The sequence below is a fragment of the Phaethon aethereus genome (assembly GCF_964289735.1).
Source record: "Phaethon aethereus genome assembly, chromosome: 4".
NCBI classification, from domain to species: domain Eukaryota; kingdom Metazoa; phylum Chordata; class Aves; order Phaethontiformes; family Phaethontidae; genus Phaethon; species Phaethon aethereus.
Genome location: NC_138578.1, coordinates 9,586,836 through 9,606,311, shown reverse-complemented (window position 1 = coordinate 9,606,311; position 19,476 = coordinate 9,586,836). Strand labels below are relative to the sequence as shown.

The 19,476-nt window shown below is 39.6% G+C and overlaps 1 protein-coding gene across 2 annotated transcripts in view; it reads right to left on the bottom strand.

The window, feature by feature from the left end:
• JADE1 (jade family PHD finger 1) overlaps positions 1-14,539 on the bottom strand; it is a gene marked incomplete at both ends in the record, with an annotated part of 33,254 nt that extends 18,715 nt beyond the window's left edge. The window contains 2 exons of one of the 2 annotated variants that reach the window (XM_081998951.1): positions 3,206-3,288; positions 14,467-14,539. In XM_081998951.1, the coding sequence (XP_081855077.1) occupies positions 3,206-3,288; positions 14,467-14,518 (135 nt within the window). The remainder of the gene's footprint in view (positions 1-3,205; positions 3,289-14,466) is intronic. The other variant, XM_081998950.1, reaches the window with a different exon arrangement.
• Positions 14,540-19,476: the final 4,937 nt, after the last annotated feature.

Genomic DNA, 19,476 nt, shown 5'->3' with positions numbered 1-19,476 from the left:
CAACTCATTTTTGCTCTGAAGTTTTTTATTGGGGTTTTTTTTGTTGTGGGTTTTTTGGGGTTTTTTTAATTATTGGATCTCTGACTAATCCAAAGACATTCTAGAAATTCCCTGTGGTAGAAATCAAGGCGTGACTCTACCATGACCAGCCGCAAGAGGAAATTCTAAGGAGATGACTCTTTGTGCAAGTATTTAAAATAATAAGCCAAAAGATCAAATAAAGACCCAAACTGGAATTCTGGTGGCAGCTCCATGCTGAGCACAGGTGCTTGTTATTTGGTCAGCTACAGACACCTCTGCGTCATAGCTGTCATTTTACTTTGCCTTTGCAAAGGCATCCACCTCTAAAATAAGTAGGATGTTTGGCAACCTTTGGGTTAGCAGCCATAAACAAGCAGTGATGCTGTCTTCAACAAGCCATGGAATGAAATAAAAAGGGATTCACTCTTGCAGCGGGCGTGCTGTGGTACTGTTGTGGCAGCTTCAGGCCTGGTTTGCCACTGCCTGTCAGCACTGCAGACAGCAAAGGGTGCGCTTCACAGGCATCAGAACTACAAACCTGAACTTGTTTACACATATTCCAGCTCTCCCTGCCCTGCTCTCTCTGTAAGGCAAGGCTGCTGTAGACTACAGCAACTTGCACTCAGCACTCCTCACCACCACAAACACAAATTTTGAACTACTCAATGCCACGTTCAAAGGAAAGTATTAAAAGGCAACCAGGTGACAGAAAATAAGCACCACTAGAACAAGAAAAGGGTAAGTAACGTCTTACGAAAAGTTCCCCTGCCGACTTCTCAATTTGCGGTAGACAGAGTCAACATCCACCCAGCCCCAGGTTGCAGAGTTACGTAAGAAAAGCCAGGTTACCAGAGCAGTGCTCCCAGATACTCTTGTGAGGCTGCTAACAGGGCAGAGTGACACAACCTCCCAGTCTCCTACCCAGTCCCACACCAATGGCGACCTGCTGGCTGCTTTACATTAACTCCAGCCAACTGTTGCCTATGGCTGAGGAAGAACCAGATCTATACAGAGTGCCAATGAGGCACGGCTCCCCAGGAGAGCAGTTTCTGTCATAAACTGTTCACACACCTGAAATCTCAATAGATTCCCTACGATTTTGGGGAAGTATTTTAGGGAAACAGTGAACCTGATGGTTAATTATACTTCTGAGAATATTTCTGAAATGATTTGCCTTGCCACACTGCACGTCTTGAAACCTCTCCTCCCTCCCAACACACACATACTATTCCACTTCTGTCTCAGTATGTTTCCATTTCCACTCTGGTTTTGTCATAAAAATAGCATAAAATCATGACGTTTTTCTTAACACTTGTCTTGACGTGTTCAGAAAAACTGCCAACGTTAAAAAATAAAGAATAATATTACCATATGAAGGAAAGGATGAATGCAGGTAATGAAATACAATGAAATGTTTTAAACAATCAAATCAGCAAGTCCTGTGAGACTCCAATCAAGAAATTAAAAATAAGCCGCAAAGTAAACATGGTGCATAAAACAAGCAAGCACAGCTGGCCAGAGGATTCTGCACTTTGAGGTGATTTGAAATAAAGCAATCAAATGTTAAATGAAGACTAAAAATACAAAATGGGACACAAACCTTGCTCAATCTGAGAGCCAAAGTAACTCAGGCTCTCAGATAAATTTGTCACAAAACTCCCTCAAAAGGAAAGCTAATGGAGCACCTGACAGCCACGAATCTCCTTCCCAGGCCAGTGGCCCTGTGACACCATTCTTTCTGTTCTAATTTCTGATGCAAGCTGACTGCCCGGAGCAAAGCAGAGCTTACAGAATTGCTGGCTCTCAGAAGCACTGAACACTTCAAAGCTAAAGGGTGAAACCCCGGCCACGCTGAAGTCAATGGGAATTTTGCCACCAACTTCAATGAGACCAGGATTTCACCCGGGGAGTTTAGCAAGTGTCACTTTTCTGCCAGCACACTCATCATCAGAATAGTGTGCTGGGGCGAGCAGAGACAATGCAAACGGAGGGAGGGAGACTGTGGAACAGAGCTAAAGGGAAGTACATGAGAAGTCCATCCAGGCTAAGAAAACAGCAGAGAACGGCACAAAACTGCAAAGATTCTGACAACAAATTCAAGGAGAGGGAGAGGAAAAAACAGAAGCACACAAAAAACAACAGCAAGATTCATAGTTATCTCAGATTCTTTCCTGAGGTAGTAGTTCTCAAAACTGTGTCTAAGGGGCTACTTCTAAGGGATGTACAAAAGATGACTAAGGAAAGCAAGCCTATCACCAGCAACAATAAATTCACCAAGGGTCTCCACAATCATTACCAAAAAAAAAAAAAAAAAAAAAAAAAAAAAAAAAAAAAAAAGTCTTTAACAGCCAACAATCAAAAAAGAAGACTGGAAAACACCTAGCTGTAGTTCACACTGAACAATCAATGAGATTCTCCTTGTGAAACCTTTTCTCTGGAACTTAGGAACACTGTCATTGGGGAGATTAATAAAGCATGTTTTTTTCTCAACATCAATCCATCAATCACTCACTAATGCATCAGAAATACACGTATTGGGCAAATAAGTGAAATGAAGAAATTTAATCTCCCAGAGCTAATGCTTTCTTTGCAGCCTTGACAAAGTCCGCAGTGTAGTATTTGCCTGAAGATAGGAAGATTCAGCAAGAATACTTCCAAAGAACTGGATCACATTTATGTGTTACTAACAGTTGATCCACCCTGGAAGGTTCAAAGATTTATATCTCCTTTGATAGGTTTTCCTTAAAGCACTAAGCAAGACAGAACTGTCAGGAAGCACATTTCTAGTTTGACAAGCACTTTAACAAAGATCACATAACCAAGGCCAATACCAACTATGAAATAAATGCACCTAATGTATATTTTCACTGTTCATAAATCAAGCTACAAATAAACCCTGATGCCTAGAATACTAGAAGAAAGACTCCACAGCTATGCTGAATGGGTGTCAGACTATAACAAAATTCACAGATTGAAATGGGTGCTGGCAGCGGCTGTGCCAACAGCTCAACTCCCTAATCTCCTGGCAAATAAAAAAAAAAGGGGGAGGGGGGGCAGGTGCTAGCTAAAATGTAGCAAAAAGAAAAGCAAATATAAATCAGAAGAAATGGATCCATTACCAGAACATGTATACAGCTTTCTATTTGATTGATGTAAGAAAATGCAAATCAAATTCCAGAAATACCTCAGAAGGTTTTCGATCTTCATGTCTGGAACATGAAGTCCTCCGATGTCGAGATCTGGAATGCTGGGACCAGGTGGACAGACCTAGGATACAGAAATGATCATTTGCAGACATTGCTGCCATCTATCAATAAAAGCCTTTGCTCTCTCCACACACCCAAGAAGGCCAATTGACTTGAGTGGGACTGTATGAGTAAGGCAAGCCAGAGTCAGGCTTCTATGACAAACCTTCAAAAGACTCTTTCAAAATGAACCAGAAAATAAAAGTTCCTCAGTCATAAACTTCTGTGATCACTCTTCTGGTTTTGTTTTGTTTATAATTTTCTACTGATACATTCATGTATTGGCTGCACTGCACTGATCAGCCTTCCACCCAGCATTTGAAGAAAGCTACCTCATAATGTGCTTCCCCTTGAGCATCAATAAACCACTTTCTGCAGATTAATAAGTGACCAGGAGGTCTGCTGATAGCCTGAGATGTACTCTTTGAAGCTAATGTATTGATGTCCTAAATACCTATAATGGTTACCCAATTTTTACCAGAACAAGCCTTCTCAAAAAGCAGCACACTGCCATGCACACACAGCGGAGCCCGCAAAACAAGCTCGTCTCTTCTCCTGAGCAAATCCGCCAGTGTGGTTGTACAATTTTTGTCTGCATAATTATTCATCACATTCCAAACAAATTATACCTTTTTGCCTTGAAACCTTTTGACAGAGTGTCTGTCAACTTTCAGAAATATTGTAACAGGAAAAAAAGGAAAAAGAGAAAGAATCTACACTCCATTGACAAGATAGTGCTTTGACACCAGAGTATATTACACCTGTGCAAATCAACTAATTTTAATTCAGTAAGATTTATAGGTACGGCAGGTATTTTCCGCTGCCAACTACACAGCAGTAACAACAACAAAAAGCCAATAAATCCTTATGGGCTGGACAGATGAAGGACTTGTAGTAATGTCTATATGATAGGAAAGCTAGGACCTGCATGTCGAACTGTGAAGGATGAACACAGATTTTGCAACCCTGGGTGTTAGCTGTAGACAAATAGAACAGAACCAAGGCAAAGGCCTTCCCACACTGCTCATTTCTTCACTGCCTGTGCACATAGATGCTAGGAGTAAAAAGTGTAAGGCTACAGTCCATAAGAGCAACATTGCTTCACATCATCCAGCAGAAACGTCTTGGGGATCAGAAAGCACTGTTCAAAAATGGATAGCATAGGATGGGGTAAGTTCTCTATTAAAAAAAAAAAAATTTTTTTCGAAGTGACTGTTCCAGATTTTCACTGGAAAGATATAGCTGAGTAACAAGTCATCAGAAGAATCCATTTTGTTATAGTTATGCTTTTGTCTTCTCTTTTCAGTCAGTAATATATTAAGCAATCTGGCCCAATAAAAACCACTCTAACATGGCAATGAATAACAGACATTACACAGAACATGCATAATGGTCAAAATTGAAGCAAGGTATGCCGCAAAAAGCTAAAAATCTTATCTTCTGAGGTAAGAATAGAGGAAAGATTATTTTAAGCAAATGTTAGTGTTTTACTATAAAAGCTGGTGATTTGAAAGTCATGGGCACTTTTCGTAAGCCCCTCTATTTTACAACTATAATTTGCTATTTCTATGAAGGGGAAAAAAAAGAAGAAAAAAAAAAAAAAGGAAACAATGACCGACTGCCATTTAAGAATCTGTGTGAAAAGCCAGACTCCCAAGATCATTTAACTACCATTCCATTTAAACGTTCTCTTGAAAACTAAAGAAAAAATACAAGCAGCAGTATAAACTCCTTCTGACAATCCTATCAGCCTGTACACAAACTCAACCTAAAGAAGTCAGAGAGGACTAAGTGAGATCACTCAAAAAGTACCAGATATACAGCTAAAATTCACAACAGAAAAGCAAATTTTTTCCTGCAATATAACAATACAAATATTAACATTTTAACATTCAGACAGACGTGATTTCTTTCATCAACAGCCTTACTAGAAGACACAGACCACAATACATACCCACACAGATTAGTATCCAGTTCTTGTGGGTTCTGATACTTCCCATCGGCAAGACATTAATATCTGACCAACTATCTGCCACTGAGGTATTAAGCTAGTTTGACCACTGCACCAGCAAGTCAGACACTTTGACATTTCCAATTCATTTGCGGACCTGAGGCATGCATCTGGCAAAATCAGAGCAGTAGCAGTAAGATGTACTTCTGGATCTTTACCCGCGTGCTTTAATTCAGCTCTGATGACAACTTACGATAAACTGAAGACAAGTAAGCAAGCATATTGGCTTCTTTTTTTTTTTTTTTTCCCCCTAAATGAGGGTATTAAAAGATGGATTTCCAGGTCTCTCTCATGCCACAGAGAAGCTACAAAGGTGAGGGGTAAAATAATCCCTACGATATCTTCCATCTCCACTTCTTTACTGTGTCATCTGCAGATGCTACACATCAAAACAGTGTCTTAAACGTGTGCTTCAATTTTAGACACAGTCCATGTACACAAGCGTTAGGCCACTGGATTAATTAACTATTCCATGCAACAAGAAAGATCAACTCTTAGCACCAAAACTACAGAATCTTCATTTTAATTTACTTTTTTACAGCGCTATACGAAAGCACACTACATAAAATTTCCATGCATAAGGGACAACTCAAATGCAGCCAGCCTTCCTCAGGATATTTTATAATGAGTATTTTTTCCATGCCAACTTCCTACAATGAATAAGGGAAGAAATAGTTTCTTACACAGTTCTGTAATAGCTGTACCCTTGCACATAAAATTGGTGAATGCACAGTGAAAACACACAATGTTTTTAGCAAGTTACTGAAGAGACTGTTGTATTTTTCTGAGCAGTGTAAACGGACTGTACATGATGCTAGGAGAAAAAGGTGGAAGAATTTCTCATGGGACTGTTTTACTACCTACTAAGATCTGTAACTGTAACTAACAGATGACCTTTGGCAAGGGCTTCACTTCCACAGGGAAAACATTTACTCACTGAATAAACAAGATCCAAATATAAGGCATGCATTCACCGATTCAAACAATCACCACCACTTAGACGCAAAAGTGCAACAAATTGAAGGAGCCAGTCAAATGACAGTAAAATAACCAGCCCATAACAGTATAAAATTTAACTACTTTTGAGATCTCAAATCAGAGTTTCAACTCTGCTTCCATTAACATTAATGGCAAAATATCACTGCCTTCAACAATGCCAAGACCAGGTCACTGAATTACCCAAAGCTGCTTTCATTAACAAGCAATCCACCTACTCTGAGGATACCAATAAAAGTGCAGGAGCAAAATGAAGGATGTTATTTGTCTTTTAAGCATCCTTTCCATATTTTCATACCTAATTCAGAAGAGGGACCTCACTGAAAGAAGAAGTTCACAGATAATTACAGCTACTTCAGTGATTAACGATCTGATTTTTACATCTAAATACATGAAGTAAGAACCATTCCTGGATTATATGGAAGGAACAATGTACTGTGGTCAAAACAAACCCAGGCTTCAAGACAGCCCTTCTGTATTACAGAATCACATGAAGCTGAGTTATTTTAGAAGATTCGAGACACTTTTCACCAAAATTATCCTCTTGCCATAAGTCTCTTGCATTAAGTATCTAAAATTATTATATTCATCAACGGTTTTCTGAACACTAGCCTTAGTCCCAAACTGGATTAGGTTCACCAAGGCTAGAAAAACAACTAAAGATCAAGACAGAGTTAAAGCCAGTTTTGGTTAAATAACAAAAAACCCATAAGGGAAGTCTGAATCACTGGGATTTGGAAGATGTAGAACTTTTGTAAGGTAACTTCATGGGAGAAATGAGTTCTACATCAGATGGAAAATTAATGAGATGTTAAGAGAGCCCATAATACCAAAAGCCATGTGAATAACAGTGAATATGAAAAATACACAACTCCAAAGCACAAAGGTAAACAAATGCATCCAAAACATGCATCACTATCATCATTAGACATCATCAGAGATAAAAGGCGTCTCATTAAGTGCCTGTCCTGTTACATGACTGTGCAAATGAAGGATGAACATAGTAGCCTAGCTAGCATCACTCCAGGAGATACACCAAGACCATTCTGCTTCTTTTCTAGTTATGATCCTTTCAGGTGGCTTAGGTGCTTGTAAGTTTTAAAAGGTTTTCATCACTGAGAACAATGGGAGGAGGATCATACTCTTACTAGGTCTCAGTTTTCCCTTTGCATTTATGAGCTTATAGACAAAAAGCAAAAAGAAATCCCAAACCACTAACGAGGTGTAATTCACAGCAAGAGAGGCAAAGCTCTAACACACTACTGGTGCTGGAAAGGCTACTTCTAAGGGTTGCCTTCTACTTTTCGAGTAGGAAAGCCTTCTGTTCCCCTAGGCTATTATATACGCCTTACAGTGTAAATACAGTGTTTTGATAATACCACTATAGGGTGCGTATAACACATACACCTTCTGATAATAAAAGAAAGCAATCAAGGAGTGTGAATTCTTTTTCCGTATTTCTGAGGAAAACACACTTCCCAAAAGGAAGAACATAATCAATTCTAACTGTATCAATTTATTAAAGATCTGTCAAGAATATGTTTTCATTCCAAAAATGCCCATCAAAACAGAAAATTCCTCAGGACCAGTAAAGCAATTCAAGCCCTCGGGGAATTCTACCCCACAACTAATACACTACTCGGCATGAGCAGAAAAGGCTCAGCTATTACATATCATGCACAAGGCTGTTGTAAAGCCACCTGCAAGGCACCCAGCTGTGTCCCTGGAGAACTACCTGCTGCTACAGCCTCTGAACATTTCACAGCCTCAGATCACTGGGTGTCTGAAAGCATTTCTCCCGCCGTAAATACACTCCCCACTACACCATTACACCAGGCAGCACAACAGAGCAAAACACCCCTGACATGGATGTATGGCTGGCTGTCACTGCTGCTTAGCACTGGCACTGTCAGGTGCCTATACTGTTCCTCCACTCACCCTGAGACCAACTAGGTGCTGCTGCCAACACTCTGTCAGAAAGATCTGCAGCCTGAAGAGAAAACATAGATGCTCAGTCTCCCCATTTACTACCTGGCCCACAACTCTCTACAGTAAGGCTTTATGTCACTGAGACATAACTCCACGTTGTCTAGACCCAAATTCCAGCACAAATAAAACAGAAGCAGACTATTCTAAGGGCAGTTTTCCATTACGTTAGGTATAGAAAGAGCTGTCTCTGCAGAAGTCTTCAGGCCTTATCACAGAGAAAGCAGCATGTATGCAAATACAACCTATGACAGCGTTTCACATAGCCAAATTCCCCTTTTCATGTTTCTGTTGCTGGAGGATTTGCCCATCTATCTTCCTTATCTTTATATAATAGCGTATTACTATACAATAATCTCATTCAAGTCCAAAACAGAAAAAGCAACAGCCTTTTATCTCTTGTCAACACCAATCCTACTCAAAATTTAGTGTCCTTTGAGAACTACCCAATTGCAGCAGCTGAACAAAGCATGGATCCATATGATCTCTGCAGTGCTTTACAACTACATTGCACAATTGCTCAGTATCTGACACACATAATGACCAGTCTTTGCAGCTCCCTGCCACAGCAGTTCAATACAAGTTCCCTTCTATGAGCCCTGTCCTCAGTAGCACACATTTGAGTTTTATAATCTCAAAGAACACACACATAACCATGCATAGGCATATGTCACTCTTCTAACAGTGAGAAATTCCTAGACCTCATCTTATTTTTTTAATCACAAGACCAAAGTGCCACTATAGCTCCCCAGCTCAAGGCTTCCCACTGTAGCAATGTTTTACCTAACAGTATACGAAGTTTTAGCGCACACTTAATACAGGTTATCAAAGTCAATTTAGGAACCTCTCAAGGTTGATAACATGATGGTGTCAGGCCTTAAAATTCCAGCGGAGTTAGGTGCACTCGGTATTTGCAGTCCTGTAAAGAAAAATGCGTCTCTCCAAAAATGAGGGTGATGATTATGTGATGTCCCTTCCTCAGATACAATATCCTATCAGCCCAGCTAGGTCTTTCAAATCACTCTTCTAGAGTGCTCAAAAGCCAAAACAACTTCACCAAAAGTCACCCTGTCCCACTGAGCCTAACCTTCAGGTAAGATGCTAGTTCTGACCATTTGTCATCACTCCAAATGCCACAACCCATTTTCAAAAGCATAGTAGTGACCACTAAACTTGCTGCTTTTTCCGAATTCTAACACCGTAACTATGTAACCTTCTGTTGTTTAATCACCATCCCTCACCTACCAGCCAGTTCAACTGAAAACCGATGAAAGTTCTTCACCTTTCTTTTCATAAAATGCTGCACAGCATTGCACGCACTGCTAAGCAATTGCCACATTTCACGCCAGCAGCGGCTGCTATTCTGTGGTAAATGACGTACACACCTAAGGTTATGTACTCAGCAACCTTTGTGAAGGCACTCTGGGATCCATCTCAAACACAACGGGATTCCACTGGGATGAAAAGCCCTTTCTAAACCTAAGATCCCCATCATTCAGTCAGAGCAGTAGATATTAGCAAAATATGTTTAACTTTAAAATAACATTTGTTTAGCAATGATAGAATAAGGGTCCATCTAAATGACAGAACCGTATTCCATAATCCATAAGTATTAAATCTTCCATTTCTCAGAACTGATGTGAAACCCCGTAAATCTTAGAAGTATTTTTCAGCTGCAACTGTCTTCAGTGCTTCTCTCAGACACTCTGCATGTAGGAGTATGATGAATTGATGACCCCTCCAAGAATAAATGAAGAGGCATTGTGGGAGCAAGTAAAGTGTGAAGAAAATAATGCTCTGAATTCCTTGCTCATGGAAAACAGCAACCAAACTCTCTTTGACATAAAGGAGGACCTGGATGTCACCCAAGCTCCAATACAACTGCCTGAGCTTCAGATCTTGTCTCAAAACACAATCTGTCCACACGTCCAAGCAATGTGTGCAAGAGGAATGCCCTGAAGTTATAAATGGAAACTGCTCCACTGCACAACTTTATCTCACCAGGAAACAAAGCACATGGAATATTCAGCACAAACCACCTTTGCAGATTTACAGACCAACGAGGCTGAAAAGTCAGGTCAAACACTGAGTGGGAAAGAGAAAATGGCTTCAGTAACTTTTAATTAGAGTAAAACCCGGAATTGTAAGGAGTTTCTGCAATGGAGGAGCAAGCTGAAATACAACTAACAAAAATTGCTTAAAAACTGTCAAAGCCCTAGCCAGCCATGCAGATAACAAGGATGTAATTGAGTTTGAGGTAAACATTACTAATTTACTTAATACAGGTTTTGAAGAAGATGGCATGTACATCACAAGGCTTTTATGATGGCCCTGGCTAATATTAACGTCTTTTAGAGTTGCTGTAATACATTATCTGGAAAGGGACAGAAACTAGCAAGCTGCCAAGTGACAAAAAAAGGATTACTTTGAGGTGCCAATGATCTCAAGCCCTTCTGCAAGCCTCTCCCAATACCATTCCTCTGTATTCAGACAAAAAGGTCAAAATCCAGAACTATGCCTCCAGCCATTTTTCATTCAATTGTATTTCCAGAGACAAAATGTTCACAGGTGACCTATAATTTCAGAAGACAAAACCTCTGACAACACACTCAGATACCCAGGGACTAACTGAAGAACTGCTGTGCACAACTTTCACTGGCACCTCTTGCTCAGTGCTTCAAATATGCTATTTTGGCCTCATGTCTAAATGAGAATTTAGAACTCTGCTTTTAAGGGGACACAGCTCAATGATTTTCAGTAGTTGGGCTGAAAGACATAAACACTTCTGGGGGCTTGAAGTCTGCACTTAGCTTTTGGGAAAGAATCAAGTCAGAGGGCAAGAGAGAAGTGATGAGAAAAGCAAAGGTTCTGTCTTTAAGCTACAAGGCTTTAAAACACTACAAATAGTATATAACCACCCACACTAAAACATCTTACGTAAGTCAGTAAACACATGTATGTACTCTGGGACTGCAGTCATGTTGTTAAGTGTTCTTCTGTTCTGTATTTCACCCCTAAATGAAAACAATTCTCCCTTCTTCCATCTCACAAAAGGAGAGCACCTTTTTCTGCCTGTGAAGAACTACAGGTATACTTGTATCTTCGGTATAATGCATTTTTAGTGGCTGTGGTATGAGGTTTGTTCTCCTATCACCTTGTGACTACCAAGGAAACTGATTCAATTCAGTGATCTAATGGAAAACAAGCTTTGTATGTTCATTTATTTTTTTAGATAAATTCCATTATTAGTAGCATCATTATTATTATTACCTTACAAATATTCAGGTTACTGAGTTCAATAAAATGAAGTATGTATTTCTCCACGCCAAAATATTTTCCAGGTGGCACTAGTCTACACACCAGAGTCTACCCCAGACAAGCACCATCATTTGGATTACTCCAAATTAGAACATTTATCCAGTAACACTCATGATGAATCTGAAACACCTGATGACACAGCCTACTAAGGCACAGGATGAAAACTCAGCTTCAGAACTGAAGAAACCCAACAGTTGGAGGCCCAGCCCTCACCTTGTGAGATGAGGGAGAGCAGTGCTGAGCTTTAAGCTGAAGGACTATCAAGCTCAGTATGATGGGAATGCAAGAAGCGCACTGGAGGGTCAAGAGGTGCCACTGACTGAAGGGAAGCAGATGCTTGGCAACAGGATTCCAACTAAGTGTTGATTAAAATGTCAACTTTTCAATTAGAAGACGGCTGTTTGAAGTGCTCAGAATAGTCTATTTAATTGTTTCCTGCTTCTGGAAACTCTGAGAAGGAAAAATAGCCAGTGAAAAACTTGAAGCCTTCAACACGGAGCCCAGGAAGTCACAGAAATGTTTACCTTTTATTTTTTCAGGCAACAAAATTTGCTTACCATTCTAACACTACTATCAGTACAGTGAACCAGCGATACTACTGACAAAGTAATAATACAGAAATGAACACAGTGAGAATAATCAGTAATTCTACTAAAGAAAAGGTTAAATGAAGGTGAAACCTGTAAGGGGAGACCCTTGACATTCAAACATAGTTGCAAGGAACTACTGGTATCTCCTGTAACAGGAAAAGTGGAGAGAAAGGGGCTGAGCATCAGACACTGTTCTCAGGGAAGTGTGAATGACAAAAAGCCATGGAGATGCTGACCCTACATTAAATGTTATCTCAGCTTCTGATTATTAACCCTTGATCTTTTTGAGCATGTGTATAGTAATAGAATGAGTATGTAGGAATCTGTGTCTGAATTTGCCCAGAAGGACAAGGGGAAAAAACCATAATCAAGTCAAGAAAAAAAAAAAAAAAAGGGTAGTGAAAGGGAAGTGGTATATATTTCAAACAATACTTGAAAATACTTTTAAAATTTCACTGCCTTTTGCCATGCAATTCATTCAACAAATAGTTATTCATATTAATTAGGCTTTAAAGGAGAGAGATCATAATAGGGCAAGGGTTTGTTTTTCTTTCCCCAACTCATTTTCTTAGATCTTGATCTATGGAACAGATGAAAATACAGTTTTTTGGAAAACATAATTCAATAAGTCAACAGCTCTATTCCAGATAGTTATATATCAAATGACATTACAAACAAGCATTATAATCAGCAACAGAACACTCAACTGTATTTATTTCAGAACTTCAATTCCAACATTTATCTGCTTCATATTTTATTTGGTAAAGCCTATAACACAAGGCACATAAAGGGATCAAATAGTAAAAAAAGGCAAACAGATAAGAGAGTGAAGATAAACACTATTATCAAAATGAAACACCATTATATAAAGCTGCTAGGGAATGGAAAAAGGGTTAAGCAAAATTCTAATGAAAGACATCACATTTGCTGCTACTTGTCTATTTTACAAGTAAAAAATGCATCTTTGTTTTAGGGAAGTACACATCACCTTTGAGGAAATACCTCGACTTCAATTTTTACAACCCCAAGTAAACTTCTAACCAAGAAAAAAAAAAGGTCTGATTTGAGATTTATTTCTTCAAAAATCCCCCAACTGCAGGTAGTTCTCCAAAAACAACCCAAATCCTACACCTCTTGAATAGATTTTACTCAATTCTTATTTGTACTAACTCCTAATCAGCTTGCTAGTTCTCACCTCCTCCAATCCTGTTACCACTCCTTCATTTCAGCAGTAGTTTGCCTAAGGTTCTTTTAAGGTGCAGACTGGGCCATACCTGAGCGGACTCCTGTGCAGCATGGACACACCTTCACATCTGTGCAGGTGAAGTAGTCACCTATGCAGGGCCACAGCGCAGCACTGAGCTATGTTCTCAGAGTAAAGCTTTCAAAAGCACCTGGGAAACCTCCCTGATCATTTTCTGTTACATTTCAGAGTGAAGTCTCACAAAAGAGTCTCGATTTGAAGATGGGCACCCAGATAGATCAAATTAGAACCAGGAAAATCTCTCTGACAACTGGCTAAGCTGCGCTATTGTCAAGTACAATCAACATGCTTGCTTGGGCAAATAAAACACCTTGGCACATTTCCCAAACTGCCATTTTATCTCTCCCCCCCTCTCTTTTTTTTTTTTTTTCCCCCTGCTTAAATGAAAGATTATCAATCCCTGGAATCCAAACACAAGAGAGATATATACACCATACAGAGCTTAGTGTTAGTTATGTTAGTACAGAAACAGTTAAAAAAATAAATAAATACATTCTATATCCAAATTACTGTTTTACTGAATTCAAATTCTTGGAAGTTATTCCTCAAATAAGATGATCTTCAAACAAAGTAAGGAACAACTTTTACGCACCATCAATCTTTTCTACTTAAGTTTGAAGCAATGTACTTTTCCATTGCATAAGAGAGTATGAGAACACTGAAGCACATTTAAAATCCTAATGCAAAATTCTATTAAATACTAAGCCATGAACAATGTTAGCAGATGTCTCCATGCAAGTTCTGTCTTTGTAATGATAAATTAAGCTGCTTGCAAAGATTTTAAAGAAGACAACGGACTTTTTCCTTGTTCTATCTTAGTAACTAACACTATAGAGTCAATACGGGGGCGGGGGGGGGGAATCCTAAATCTGTCCACCGATGCTCAGAATGACTGAATTCAAAACTAGATCCTTATAATACACATTTCTAGCAGTCCAAACAATATGCAAAAATACCTCTGTCACATAAACTGCTGCATTAAAACATGTTTTCAAACTCATAACCTACTGCACTCTACAACAAAGGAGCACTTACTGCCATTGTCGTCAGAATCCTCACTGCTGCTAGGAAGCCGACGTCGTTTCATGATCTCCACGGGAAACAGCAGGCAGCCTGCAAAGCAATGAGACAGCACTTGACCCAAGATAGTAATACACAGTCATCAAGTTGTGTTTCTGATGGCATTCGAGGATTTACAGCACACAAAGGAAAACAAACAACTTTAAACAGCATCTGAAATATGAGCAGTGAATATCTCAAGGATGCTTAATTAGTCAGTCATCATACAAGCAGGTGAACAAAATTGGAGAGTATCAGTGACAACTCCACCAACACTTTCACCCCAAAACAAGCGCACATTTTGTTCTGAGAGGTCTTAAAATCACTAAATATCTGCAGTCAGTGTGCTTAACTTCCCCTGCCCATTCCGACACTAGATTTGCAATACAATAACATTTTTACTGCTTGTGTAAATATTTACTTTGGCTAATATGTTTTTGGAACCATTTTATTCCTGTTTGAAGTGCCAGATTTACAAAATCAAAGATTTAAAGTCATCCACTTGCATATAAAAAGAAAGAACATCAGCAGTAGCAAGCCAAGTTTTCCCAGATTAACTAAACAGGCATCATCTATGCCCTGGAAGGCACCACCGGCTAAGGTAAAAGAGTTACTTCCTCCTGCAGGCACATTTCTAGCACCATGCCTAACACCAATGGCTTTTCAGGAATCAGACCACCAACTGATTTCACAGAAGCTCGTCCAAACTGCCAGACTTGACCAATATTTCTACCAATATCACTGCACCTCTACCAACTGCACATGAACCAGTTGTGTAAAGGCAAAAAGTTCCCTGTCTTTTTAACTGCTATTCACAGGGCATTGGTATTTTCACATGTATTCGCTGTGGAATGAAAACAAATTCAGAAAAATTAAGGAAGCTGTAAATAGGCAGTCAGCCTTTACATGTAAAAAGCTATTAAAAAGTGTAAGTTGAAGAGCAAAAAAACCCACGTCAAGACAAGTGCAGAAAGGCATATCCACCATAAGTTAAACTGACAAGGACTCTAGATGCACATCAAATCCCCTGAGTCCTCGCTTACCACATATCAATCGTGGTATCAACAAGGTCTGGGTGTTCTGCTAGCAGCAAAGCCCTTCTGCATACCTTTGGGGCACAGATTTAGAAATCAGATTCCAAAATACTTTTTTGCTTCCAGGTAGGTGCAGAAAATCTAACCTCCTCATTTTCACGCGAGTTCGGATTTCCTGGAAACCTTTCAACAAAACTCTTTTCATTGACCCTTCAGCATAAAGTTAAGTACTCCAACTTTGTTCACTGAGAACATGTCTCATTGTAGTAAACGCAATAACGCTTTCAACTGTTACAAGACTAATTCTCAAACTAAGGAAACCCAAAAAGCCTAACCAAAGCCTGACACTATTTTTTCAGAAGAGCACAAAGATATCTTCTCTTCCTGAAGTGACTCATATAAAAAGAAATAAGCATTATTTTGGAAGGAATTCATTTTATCATCATTAGCAAATCACAAGCAATCAAACCTGAGACTCTATTTGACACTTCCAGTGAACTTAATATAGTTGTAAGAGCCCGAGCATTGCACGATTGCCTCCTTTTTCATATTATATATGCAAACAGAGATGGGTGTAAAAGCCTTCTTCCCACAGAGTGACTTTCCAGAGCGGGATTTAATACTGTTGGCTTTGAAACAGGTAACAGTTTTGAGCTGCAAACTTTGCTCACTAAAGATAAAGAGTAACCAAGTGGTTCTCTTCACCAAGACCTTTTGTCACCATTTCATAGAGTGAAAGTTCATATATGATGTCTGATGTCAGAGAATAAAAAAAATCATAAATGACAACCTCTTACAGTGCTCAAAGAATTCTCTCCAAAATAATTGCTTTGAAGCAGACTAGAACTTTGTGTGTATGGCAGATGGAAATGCTGCCAATGAATAAATACACAGAGCTGCCTGGACCATCACAATCATCTGAATACAGATTTGGTATAAATGTAGGAGATCCAGAGCCAAGTTCTGATACGGTCACTTATAAAGACAGAAAGCCAACATACAGATCCAAAACAGGCTAAGACAGAACTGAAAAATCAATTACCTGCTACAAGGCCAAAACTAGGGGGATAAGTATCTATCCTGTAAGGTGCTATTTCTAGTAGTTCACATACTTTTCCTGTAATTGAAAGAAATCTTAACACTAGCAATGAAAAAGAACATACTCACTTAGAATGGAAATATGTCCCAGAAACTAAGTAAAGAGAATATGGAAGAAAATTTAAAAAAAAAAAAAAAAAAAAAAAGGTATCTCAGAACTGTAATTTGTATATTCCTGGTCAAAATTCTCACTTCTTCGTTCATTCCCTCATGGTCTGAAAAGCACTATGCACCATAAAACATAGCGTATATACACTGAGACAAACTCATGAGCTTGCAACAAACAAGAAAATTGGAAATTCTGCTCCTCCGCATCTTTTTGGACAAGTGTATCTTGAGTTCATCTTCTCCTAGCCATACTTTCCACAAATCCACAAAGAAGGAAAGACCTGGAAGCTTCTCCGTACTACCACATGTCTTTAAAAAACAAATTAAACATATTATGTTGCTGTTTAAAGGAGAGTGGTATTCACCTCCCAATTCAAGCACTCTTCACAGTTCTTCAGGAAACAAGAGAAGCCAGAACAGAAGCCGCTTTCCTGGAGTACAGAGTATTAGACAAGGAAGCTAATTTCCTTGTCCACTCTAGTCAGGTTTCTGAAGTTGTCCACATTGACAAGCCTGTGTCCTCAAAAGTAACATTGAAAGAAATACCACACTTGATGAAGCTTCTGTGAGATGGGGGGAGGGGGGGCGGGGGGGGGGGGGGGGGAGTTAAAATCCAGAGATTTCATTTTCCCACCTTTGAACCTAACTTGAGTTTACAGGGAGCTAAATCACAGATGGAAAAGCAGCATTTGGCTTCTTAGAGAAAGTCTCAACCCTCATAACATCAAACCCCTAGAATTTTTGTCATTGGAAGTAATAAAACAGCTTTTTTCAACTTCTAAAATAATTTTAAACTGTTCCCACCAGATGCTCATATCCACAGTCAAAACACATGTTCTAGAGATAACACTAGAACAGCTAATAAGAATTACAACCACACAGATTGAAATGCTACTGCTCTTAAGGGTATCACACTGCCTCTGCCTCAAAGGCTACTGGTTTCTACCAGGTGATGATGACCTCAAAGTCACACAAGAACGGCATTAAAAATAAACACGGATTACGGATAGTGATGGTTAGGTGCAGACTGAAGGTGTGGGCTTTCCCTGTTCAACCACAGACATTTTCCCCGCATGTTTAGAGAATACTGTGAATTCAAGTAATGCTTTTTTAATTGTCTAGGGAAAAAAAAGAAAAAAACACAACCCACACAAACTATAATAACTCATTCTGCATGGGACATCCTGAACTAAAAATAAGGAGGTATTTTTATACTGAAAAAGGCAGAATGGAAAAACTATCAAACTTTTCAGTAAAATTACTCATCCCATTCTCTTTCCTAATCTGAGATTTGAGTGCCAGCAATATTAATTTTCCTTGAAATTCTCACTCTTCACAGTCATGAAAATGTTGGTATTTTTCACTTGACTTTATTTTGGCACACACTTAATACACTCAGGTGCATATACAATGCATCTGATCCAACTCTGATTACATTAAAACATATCCTGAAACTGTAGTAGGTCTGCCAATTCCAACGGGTCAGAAGCAAAGGCAAGTTCATCAAGACCAACTGTACCACTGCTAGTTTAATGGTACAAATTGGCTAAGATCACTATGCCTGTAAGCAAAGAGAATTCACACTTAAGCACAAAAAGGGTGAAACATTTAAGCCAAGCTTTGAGAGTCACACCAATAATAAGTAACAACTATCCACTCACCCTGCAACACTTTGCAGGACAGGAGGAGACCACCCAGGTTACTGAGCTCAATTCCCAACAACTTGCATGCAACCACATCATTTGCTGTTTAGTCCAGAAGTTTTCAGAAAACATTCATTGCACCCACACATGCCACAGAACAACTTCCCAATCCCCTGTGCAAAATGATTGCTTCTCTGAAGCAAGGAACCAGCCAGCCGAGCACTGCCCTTGAACCCTGTATCTTCTATCACAAACATTTCTACAGCTGGTTTTCCCCGAATTCTTACACCAGCCCCAAAAGGGCTTTTATTTGCCCGTACGCTGCTCACCTGCAGAGTAAGCCCAACACTTGGAAAGCTACAAGAGAGTCCAGCAGCCCTAATGTAGCAAAGGCTGCTGCACCACATCGCCAAACATTCCCTGGGTTTTCAGCCACAAGTGTAAATTCCCAGCAACTTTTGTACGTTGTTTCAGTTTCATTTCCTTGACAGATGGTTGTTTCTTCATGTTAAAAACCACCCTTTCAGAAATCAGACAGACCAAAACACAAGCATGCTGATAGTTACTTCTCCCTAGGAGAAGTGGACTCAGACAAATGCCAGCCTTCAACCAAACACAGCTATATAGAAACAGCCACGACTCTGCTAGCAATGTTACCCCATTTCCAAGGGTGGGCAAAGCATCTAAGAGCGCTCGGTGCAATCACACCACCGCAATAAATGGCCATGACTTTTTAGCCATCAAGCAGACTCAGATGAGCTAGCCGTACCAGGGCAGTGCCGGTGACGCTGGCACAGCCCGCAACACGGTCTGCTGCACTGCTGCAGAGGCTGAAAGCACTCTGCTTTAGAGACACATCACCATTCTTTTTCATCAGGCTAGCTCTGAAAGCTAAGCTCTGGGTTTCACTCGTTGATTAGGTACAAACTTCAAATGGACAAACCAAACTCCAGCCTTACACAGTACCATTGCTCAGATCGTTTTTAAAGCCAAGATACAATGACTGAAACATTTCTTCAGGCTACTGGATTTTGAAGAGAGCACTAAGTCTTTTTCAAAATACTTGTAAAATGCTATGCAAATGAAATGACTGGATGATAATC